Source organism: Phaseolus vulgaris, chromosome 8, assembly GCF_000499845.2.
Source record: "Phaseolus vulgaris cultivar G19833 chromosome 8, P. vulgaris v2.0, whole genome shotgun sequence".
NCBI lineage: Eukaryota > Viridiplantae > Streptophyta > Magnoliopsida > Fabales > Fabaceae > Phaseolus > Phaseolus vulgaris.
In genome coordinates this window covers 51,090,375-51,101,343 of record NC_023752.2, presented here as the reverse complement: position 1 = coordinate 51,101,343, position 10,969 = coordinate 51,090,375, and the positions used below count along the sequence as shown (strand labels likewise).

The 10,969-nt window shown below is 34.2% G+C and overlaps 2 protein-coding genes across 2 annotated transcripts; both read left to right on the top strand.

Annotated features, from left to right (window-relative positions):
- The first annotated feature begins 246 nt into the window (after positions 1 to 246).
- On the top strand, positions 247 to 906 carry LOC137825320 (uncharacterized). Its single transcript, XM_068630993.1, has one exon. The coding sequence runs from the start codon at positions 247 to 249 to the stop codon at positions 904 to 906; it is 660 nt and encodes a 219-aa protein (XP_068487094.1).
- A 2,394-nt stretch (positions 907 to 3,300) lies between these two features.
- On the top strand, positions 3,301 to 10,043 carry LOC137825319 (receptor homology region, transmembrane domain- and RING domain-containing protein 1-like). The gene is made up of 5 exons (XM_068630992.1): positions 3,301 to 3,376; positions 3,436 to 3,526; positions 3,966 to 4,050; positions 7,667 to 8,055; positions 9,782 to 10,043. Exons 1-5 carry the CDS (start codon positions 3,301 to 3,303, stop codon positions 10,041 to 10,043), a joined length of 903 nt encoding a protein of 300 aa, XP_068487093.1.
- The last annotated feature ends 926 nt before the right edge of the window (positions 10,044 to 10,969 follow it).

Below are 10,969 nucleotides of genomic sequence, written 5' to 3'. Positions count from 1 at the left end.
AATCACATGTTCCACGCGAATTGCTTTGGGAAATGACTGGAGAACCAAGTGACTGCCCCGTGTGCCAGTACTCTGAGAGAAGTGAAAAGGTGGAGTTGGTGACAGTGAGAGGAGGAGATGAAGAAGATGTTGTATTCTTTGTCACTTAATAAGGAGCAAAAGGTGGAAGATGTAGGTGTGTGAGAGGGATCGGACTGGCGGTGGAAGCTTTAGTGGAGGCGAGACAGGTTCGAATGAGAATCTGAAATGGAAGCAAATCTTATGGAATGCATATTGAGGGTACCTGTGAAGAGGAATGTCAATGACATCCAAGTGTGGGGGAATGGGGAACTGAAGAAATATACGGTTAACTCAGCATACGAATGCCTAGCCAAGCAAACGAGAGGTACCCATCATGTTGTTTTTGAGGTCCTGTGGAAAGCTAAAGCATTCCCTAATGTGGTGATTACAACATGGAGAGTGCTTATAGATAGAATCCCAACAAGGGTGAGGCTAAGTAGAAGAGAAGTGTTAATGTTGTTAACAGTATGTGGGTTGTGTCAAATTAATGAGGAATCATGCCAGCACTTGTTTATTGAATGCAAGTATGCACAACTTGTTTGGTCTCTATGTCTCAACTGGTTGGGTATCGTGTTTGTTCAACACAATGATCCAAAGTCTCACTTTGTGAGCTTTCATTGTGTTCAGGCTAGTTTCAAGCAAAATCTGATGTTGAAAGGTATTTGGACAACTGTAGTAAGGACTATTTCGGAGCAGAGAAACTCTATCATGTTTAAGAAAAGAGTAGTAGATGCAAATGAGATCTTCCAAATGACCCAACTTAAATCATGGTCATGGTTGAAACACAGGTCAAACTCCTTCACCTACTCTTTGCAGATTGGACTCTTAACCCGGTTATATGTATAAAGAGCTTTAAATAATAGGGTGTGAGTGGCTGAGAGGAAGGAAAAAGGTGTGTTATTGTGTCTTCTTTAGTAAGGAAGTAGAAGGTGAAGAGAGGTCTTGGAAGAAGGTTCGGGGTATGTAGGGGGTTGGTTAAACTTTAAACAGAGTTGGAGAGGCACGGTTCGTGGAAGGAACCAAGCTGGTGTCGGGTGTCTGGCTAAGAGTAGTGTTCCGGAAGCATAACATTTGTTCGTGAGAAATTGAGAAGAAGCTGAAATGGCAGGATGGGTGAAGAGGTGGGTTGGAGGGGAATAGAAGGGTCACAGTGCAACAAGCAGGTCTGTTTCAACTCATAAATACTGATACTTTCGGTGAGGAGGGTGTAAAAGTTGCCAAAGATGACTCGGTCTTGGAACTTCTTTGTTGGCTGGTATGTGGCTAGTTGTAAGAGGCCAAGAAGTGAAGGTAGAAATATATAGTCCAAGGTCTAATATGCAAAGATAACAAATGAAGGTTCTTCTCTGAGTTAGAGGAGTTGAGCCAAAAGGAGATTCTGTTATCTGAACTGGTTAAATCTGTGGCAGGTGGTGATGATTGGTTGTGCAGGGGAGTTTATGTGTATGGAGGTTTTGGGCTTTAATCTGCAACTCTGCAGAGGTCCTCTGGACTAAGGGGTCCATAATGGTCCTGTAAGTAGTAGCCATCTTACCAACCTGGAGTAAGGAGTAGTAGGATGTTGGAAGGGATGTGGAAGTTGTAGGGATGGGGCTTTTTCTGCGCAGATCTAAAGTTAGCGCCTTAAGGCTCCCCAATACTGATGTTGTGGGGGAATCAGACCAGAATCTATGTGGGGGTTCATTGCCAGTGAAGCCATGTCTACACTTTACATCAGGATGCAATCATAATTTGATAATGTTGAAAGAAGAAGTTGGAAGAAGTAGAGGTAGTAAATTAGAGACTTAGTGCCTCTAATTGGTGGAGATTCTATACGTCTAGATGAAGGGGTGTAAACTTAGCCACCCATCAACTAGACGGTCAATGTAGAAGTAGTGAAGGGAGACGTTTCAACTGTGACTAAATAGCATTGATGGTTGGTCCAGCTAGACCATCAAAGGAACTGCTCTTATCAAGGCGTGATAAAGGGGTTTTAGAAATCTGTTTGTAGAATGGAAGTAGGTAAAAGGAAAGGAAATTATAAGAACTAGGTGTGCAGAACCGATTGTTCTTTTCGTGAGTAAAGCTTAGCATGAGTCAAAGCAGGCTGATATGTTAGATGTTTCTTTGGTGGGTTACAAAGCATGAGTAACCGTTTTAGTGTTGAGCTGTCTAAGCTACTAGCAGAGGGATTACTGGTTTGGCACAAATGTATACGTACTTGGTACTGTGAAGGCAACAAATGCTAGTTCAATTATACCTTAACCAGCAGTGGACACAAACTCAGTGGTAAAGTTGGGAGGTATATTCCTAATAAATTTGAGAAGAGCAGTAATGTCCTTGGTGACCGCTTGTAGGAGAGTTTTGTATTCTGCCATACCAGTACAATCTAAAGGAGAATGGAATGGGGCTTCTTAGAGTGTTATACCTTTGGCCCACAAAGGTGAAGGTGTATTCTTTAGGATGATCAATGGTAATCAAAGGAAGAAATACCCTGCTGGGTAGGTCGGGAGCGGCTGTCTAACAATTTTGTTTAAGTTTTAAACTGAAACCTTGCAGTAAAACTTTCATATGTTTTCTGGTTTAGTTCTTCAATGTGTAGTATTTCATGTATCTTGTATAAGGGTTGGGACACCCCTAAAGTGTCTCATTTAATTTATTTTTTTATTTGCTGATAAAAAAAAAACCTATTAACTATTACCCACGTACCTTATTACCTACGAACTTTTATCCACAGATCTTATTACCTATGAACTTTTATGCACGAATCTCTATTACCTACCAACTATTATCATAATAATAATATTAATAAAATTAATAATATTAATAGTATTAATGATATTAATAATATAATAAAATTAATAATATTAATATTAATTCTAATATTAATATTATTAATGTATGTGTTTTGTGCGAAACCTTGGATGAATCATACCAACACCTTTTTATAGAATGTAAATATGCTTGGCGAGTATGAAACTTGTGTTTTAATTGGATTGGAATTGTTTTCGTTCAACATAATGACATTATAGCCTGTTCCAAGCTAACCATAAACAAAATCTAGTATGGAAAAGGGTGTGGACAGCCATAGTGTGGTGTTTGTGGGAACATAGAAATTATGTTCTGTTTAACTAAGGAGTAGGTTAAAGCACAAAGGTCATAACTTTTCGTACTCTTTAACAGATTGGGTGTTGAATCCTATCACCTGCATCAGTAGCTATAAATAGGAGGTCTTGCAGCAGCCAAGTTGTGTGGGGTGAGATGGATGGTCCTGTTATATCCGATCCTGGAGTAGGTGGTCTTGCCTTCCATAATGGTGTAGAAGGGTGTAAGGAGGGTTAGGTGGATCTGGAATAAGTTAGACTGGGGTAATGGCTCTTTTCATGTCGATGACAGTTCTGGTTGAAGGGGCGGAGTGGCCATTGCAGATGCAGTATGTGGCTTTCCCAGTTCTGGCGGTAAGAGAGTTCAAAGCTGAAGCCAAAGGGTGAGGAATGGTTGGCGCTGCTGCAGTTGTCCTGGTTGAAAGGCTGCCTTGGTGGAGGAACAACCGTTGCGTGTTGCTGAAGACACTATGCTGGCTTGAGTCCAGAAGGCTATAGGCAGAGCCAATCATGCTGGTAGGGGGAGTTAAGGCGCTTGATTGTGCTAGATGGTGAACCTAGGAAGAGCCAATTGTGTGCTTCGAGTAGGCAATAGTTGTGGGGTGGGTTCAGTCATGAAGGGAGATCTAAGTTGATGTTGCAACCGCAATCTAATCTTAGAGAGAGTTGGGCTATGACATCTAGGAAGATGTTAATTAATTTTTCGATTATATGTGAGTTGGCCTGTTGTTAGGTGTGCTGGGAGGTTTTTAAGCCAAGTTCGTAAGTGGAATGCAAAGCCTTAGCTGGTGGCCTGTTGGTGGTTTTGGTTGGATGTTACAGGGTGAAACACAGGGAGCAGGATGAAGATTTTGAAGTGGTAGAAGTTCTGCTTGCTGCTATAGGTGTTAGAGAGTTTAACCACCAAGTACTAAGTAATAGATGAGGATGTCGTGTTGTAATTTTGCTGGTTTTTCTGGTGGTTTTGAAGATGTAGCTTTGTGTTGCTTGTAGCAGACCAACAGACCAATAGAAGTAAAGTGCTTGATGATGTAGGGTGGTTTAGTTATGCAGAACACAATACCTTCCTTCCTGCTGTGGGGTGTTTTATCCTCATTTAGGAGGTCCAAGAACATGGTTTTGGATTGTGTAAGGGTTGGGATACCCCTTTTGTAACCATCTTAATTTAATTTAATTCTGATAAAAAAAATTAATATTATTAACACTATTTATAATATTTAATAATATTAATTAAATTTAATAATATTAATAATTAATAAAATTAAAAGTATTAATAATATTAATGATATTAATAATATAACAAAATTAATAATATTAATATTATTTCTAATATTAATATTATCTCTCTTATTAATATTATTTCTAATCTTAATATTATTTCTAATATAAATATTATTAACACTATTTATAATATTTAATAATATTAATTATATTTAATAATATTAATAATATGTCATAATAGTAATAATATTTCATAATACTAATAAGATTTCATAATACTAATAAGATTTTATAATATTAATAATATTTCATAATATTAATAATATTTAAATTCTTTCGTAGATAAATTAAATCTTTTTTGTAGTGTGCCTACATCCTCTTTGCCATCTTCGACATCATTTTTTTTATGAGATTGGTGTATATGTACTTTCGAAGGCACTACTCCTTGTTGGATCCCGAGTCTGACTTGTTGGATCCCGAGTCTGACGACATCCATGGGCAACCGACATCAAAGTCTGCGACGGTGGTGGCAGAGATGGCTCGGGAGTGCACTAATATGTTTAGAGGAGGTGAGAGAGAGAGAGACGATGAAGATGATTGCTTACTGCAATCACATATTCCACGCAGATTGCATTGAGAAATGGCTAGAGAACCAAGTGACTGCCCTGTCTGCGGGTACACTGAGAGAAGTGAAAAGGTGGAGTTGGTGACAGTGGGATGAGGAGATGAAGAAGATGCAGAGAAAATTCAGCATTATGTACCAACTATTATTCACGGGTCTTATTACCTACGAACTTTTACCCACGGATCTTATTACCTACGAACTTTTATGCATGAATCTCTATTACCTACTAACTATTATCATAATAATTATAATTATATACACAATATTAAAAAATATTATTATAATAAAATTAATTATTAAATAATAAATAATATTCATAAATAATAATAATAATAAATAATAACCATAACTAATAAGTACAACATATTATTAATATTAAAAAATTAATAATATTAATATAATATTATAATTAGTATTATATTAATAATATGAATAATAATAATAGTATTAATGATAATAATAATATAATAAAACAAATAATATTAGTATTATTTCTAATATTAATATTATTTCTAATATAAATATTATTAACACTATTTATAATATTTAATAATATTAATTATATTTAATAAAATTAATAATATTTCTTAATATTAATAATATTTCATAATATTAATAATATTTACTAAAATATTAATAATATTTAAATTCTTTCATAGATAAATTGGATCTTTTTTGTAGTGCGCCTACATCCTCTTTGCCATCTTCGACATCATCTTCTTTATGGGATTGATATTTATATACTTCTGAAGGCACTCCTCCTCGTTGGATCTTGAGTCTAGCGACATCCACGGGCAACCGGCTTGAAAGTCTCCGACGGTGGTGGTAGAGACGACTGGAGAGTGCACTAATATGTTTGGAGGAGGTGTGAGAGGGAGAGACGGTGAAGAGGATTGCCTACTGCAATCACATATTCCACGTGGATTGCATTGAGAAATGGCTGGAGAACCAAGTGACTGCTTTGTGTGCCAGTACTCTAAGAGAAGTGAAGAGGTGAAGTTGGTGACAGTGGGAGGAAGAGATGAAGAAAGAAGATGAAGAGTAAATTCAGCATTACCTACCCACAGATCTTATTACGTACGAACTTATACCCACAAATCTTATTAACTATGAACTTTTACGCAGGAATCTATATTAGCTGCCAACTATCATCATAATAATAATAATATTAACAAAATTAATAATATTAATAGTATTAATGATATTAATAATATAATAAAATTAATAATATTAATATTATTTCTAATAGTAATATAATTAACACTATTTATAATATTTAATAAATTAATAATATTTAATAAATTAATAATATTTGATAATATTAATAATATTTGATAATAGTAATAATATTTCATAATATTTTATAATATTAATAATATTTCATAATATTAATAATATTTCATAATATTAATAATATTTCATAATATTAATAATATTTCATAATATTAATAATATTTCATAATATTAATAATATTTCATAATATTAATAATATTTCATAATATTAATAATATTTCATAATATTAATAATATTAATAATATTTACTAAAATATTAATAATATTTAAATTTTTTCGTAGATAAATTGGATTTATTTGTAGTGTGCCTACATCGTCTTCGCCATCTTCGACATCGTCTTCTTTATGGGATTGGCATTTATGTACTTTCGAAGGTACTCCTCCTCGATGGATCCGAGTCTGGCGACATCCACGGGCAACTGGCGTCGAAATCTCTAACGGTGGTGGCGGAGATGGCTGGGAGTGCACTAATATGTTTGGAGGAGGTGGGAGAGGGAGAGACGGTGAAGATGATTGCCTACTACAATCACATATTCCACGTGGATTGCATTGAGAAATAGCAGGAGAACCAAGTAATTGGACCATGTGTCGGTACTCTATAAACTAGAATTACTGCGTGGCACAAAACTTTATAAATATTGTTTTTCAATTTTATTTAACATCTTCATTATCTATATTTAAATAATGTATTTTTTTTAGTTGAGAAAAAATTGTTTATTTTCGGTTTGTTTTACGTGTCAAAGTAACTCACATAAGATTTTGTAGGTTAATAAGTCTGACCCATTCCACATAAATGTTAATTATGTCTATAGGTTAGCTTGCATAACTTAAAAGATTTGAAAAAAAATTTGACCATGCAAGTTGCTGACATATTCACCAAGTCTCCCTGCTTCCGCAAAGTTCTCTACTCTCAAATCCAAGCTTGGCGTGATGAATATCTACTCCCCAGCTTGAGGAGGGTATTAACATATTTAGTTTTTCTGTTTTAAATTATTAGGCTTTGCTTGTTTATGTCAACTTTCCTTTTCTGTTTCAGCTAGGTCTTAGTCTTTTTCTTATATATACACCATGTATTTTAGTCTTTAATATAAAAGTGAATAAAAGTTTCTTTTGCATTTTGTTTTCTCTACAATTAGGGTTCATCAGAACATACCTTTCTTTATTGCAATTACGTGCAATTAGGTGTGATCTATTAAAGCACCATATCAGACAAGCAATATTCATCTTCATTAACTGCAATTGGATTTCACAGTTATCAAGTACCAACTCAGAACAAAAGGATTGGAATAAGCTTGGAATTATTGAATCCAATTTAGAAGTTGGATAGTTTATCTCTCCTAGATATTATATGAACATTCACAACAAATTATTCATTGAGACAGTACCTTGCAGACCTTCCCCCACAGCATTCCCCACAGCATGGACTCTTACGCCACAAACGCTCTGCTAGAAGTCCAACAAATTTAAATAAGGGGTTTCTCGCTCCAGCAATTGCCTACATCCTCTTCGCCATCTTCGGCATCATCTTCTTTATGGGATTGATATTTATGTACTTCCCAAGGCACTCCTCCTCGTTGGATCCCGAGTTTGACGACATCCACGGGAAACCATCGTCAAGGTCTCCGACGGTGGTGGCGGAGACGGCTGGGGAGTGTACTATATGTTTGGAGGAGGTGGGAGAGGGAGAGATGGTGAAGATGATTGCCTACTGCAATCACATATTCCACGCGGATTGTATTGAGAGATGGTTGGAGAATCAAGTGACTGCTATGTGTGTCGGTACTATGAGAGAAGTGAAGAGGTGGAGTTGGTGACAATGGGAGGAGGAGATGAAGAAGATGCAGAGTAGGAGCGTTGGTGTTTTATAGGTTAATGTTAGGGGTAAAAAAGTTTATTTTAAAGTTATTATAATGTGTGGAAGGGTTTAGAGTTTAGGAGGGTATAAAGTTACATAATCATTGTAATATTTATAAAGTTATATAATTCAAATTTTCTTATTAAATTATGAATTTTATAAATTTAATGATTTTTATTTTAAAAAGTACTAAAGGAAAATTGAAATTTTTTTATGAGAACTCCATTTAGGTTTTCTCTTGTATTACAGTTGGGAGAGGTTATTGTACAAGTACATAAGTAGGAAAACTTTATCTTCATTGACCTTTGTGCAACACAAGACAATCAAACATAAACAAAAATTATATTTAAGTAAATATTAAAAATAATTATATAATTTTTTGTAATTAAAAATAAATTTTTTATTAGAACTACCGCGTGGCACAAAACTTTATAAATATTCTTTTTCAATTTTATTTAACATCTTTATTATCTATATTTAAACAATGTATTTTTTTAGTTGAGAAAAAATTGTTTATTTTCGGTTTGTTTTATGTGTCAAAGTAACTCTCATGAGATTTTGTAGGTTAATAAGTGTGACCCAGTCCACATAAATGTTAATTATGTCTATAGGTTAGCTTGCATAACTTAAAAGAATTGAAAAAAATATTCTGCCATGCAAGTTGCTGACATATCTACCAAGCCCCTTGCTTTCGCACAGTTCTTTACTATCAAATCCAAGCTGGGCCTGACAAATATCTACTACTCCCTAGCATGAGGGGGGTATTAACATATTTAGCTTTTATGTTTAAAATTATTGGGCTTTGTTTGTTTGGGCGAACTTTCCTTTTCTGTTTCAACTAGGTCTTAGTCTTTTCTTATATATACACCATGTAAATTCTGAGTTTCATGTTATTCAGCCCAAGAGACATGTCAGATTCAGGGCATCCCAATTAACTGAAATGACAGTTTCTCATTTGGAATCTGTACAATAAAATTTTTGATCAAATCACACATCGCCATATACTAGACTTTCTAATTCTTTTAGAGGTTTATCTAAAAGATTTGCAATATAACTAGGAAGACGTTTCAAATACCATGCATGAGTTACTAGACATGCCAGTTTTATATAGCCCATTTTTGTACTCTCTAATATACTAGTGAATAAAAGTTTCTTTTTCATTTTGTTTTCTCTACAATTAGGGTCATCAAAACCTACTTTTCTGTATTGTAATTACGTGTGATTACGTGCACTCTATTAAAGCACCACATCAGACAAGGAATAATCACATTAATTAACTATAATACTATTTTCTATAGAATAAGTAGTAATAAAATTTGTTGGATTTCACAGTTATCAAGTACCAACTCAGAACAAAAGGATTGGCATAAGCTTGGAATTATTGAATCCAATTTAGAAGTTGGATAGTTTATCTCTCCTAGATATTATATGAACATTAACAACAAATTATTCATTAAGACAATACCTTGCTGCCCTTCCCCCACAACATTCCCCACAACATGGACTCTTACGCCACAAACGCTCTGCAAGGAAGTCCAACAAATTTAAATAAGGGGTTTCTCGTTCCAGCAATTGCCTACATCCTCTTCGCCATCTTCGGCATCATCTTCTTTATGGGATTGGTATTTATGTACTTCTGAAGGCACTCCTCCTCATTGGATCCCGAGTCCGATGACATCCACGAGCAACCATCATCGAGGTCTCCGACGGTGGTGACGGAGGTGGCGGAGACGGCTGGGGAGTGCACTATATGTTTCGAGGAGGTGGGAGAGGGAGAGACGATGAAGATGATTGCCTACTGCAATCACATATTCCACACGGATTGCATTGAGAGATGGCTGGAGAACCAAGTGATTGCCCCGTCTGCCGGTAATCTGAGAGAAGTGAAGAGGTGGAGTTGGTGACAGTAGGAGGAGATGTAGAAGATGCAGAGTGGGAGTGTTGGTGTTTTATAGGCACATTAATGTTAGGGGTAAAAAAGTTTATTTTAAAATTATTATAATGTGTGCAAGGGTTTAGGGTTTAGGAGGGTATAAAGTTACATAATCATTGTAATATTTATAAAGTTATATAATTCAAATTTTCTTATTAAATTATGACTTTTATAAAATTAATGATTTTTTTAAAAAAAAGTACAGAAAGATTATTGAAAAAAAATATATGAGAACTCCATTTAGGTTTTCTCTTGTATTAGAGTTGGGAGAGGTTATTGTACAAGTGCATAAGTAGGAAAACTTTACTTTAATTGACCTTTGTGCAACACAAGACAATCAAACATAAACAACAATTACATTTAAGTAAATATTAAAAATAATTATATAATTTTTTGTAATTAAAAATAACATTTTTGCTAATTTTTTGTAATTAAAAATAATATTTTTGCTAGAATTACCGCGTGGCACAAAACTTTATAAATATTTTTTTTTCAATTTTATTTAACATCTTCATTATATATATTTAAATAATGTATTTTTTTTAATTGAGAAAAAATTGTTTATTTTCGGTTTGTTTTACGTGTCAAAGTAACTCACATAAGATTTTGTAGGTTAATAAGTTTGACCCAGTCCACATAAATGTTAATTATGTCAATAAGTTAGTTTGCATAACTTAAAAGAATTGAAAAAAAAAATATTTAAATGTCTCTTTATAATTCTTGAATAAATCCATTTGTAATATTATATCCATCAAAATATCTGTTCATATATTTAAATGAATGTCTTTTTTAATGTCGATATACATTTAATATACGTAACACATATCCAAAATGTTCTAATTGAACAATCTATTACCAAATATCATCCAATACACCTAACATAAAAGAAAAGAAAAC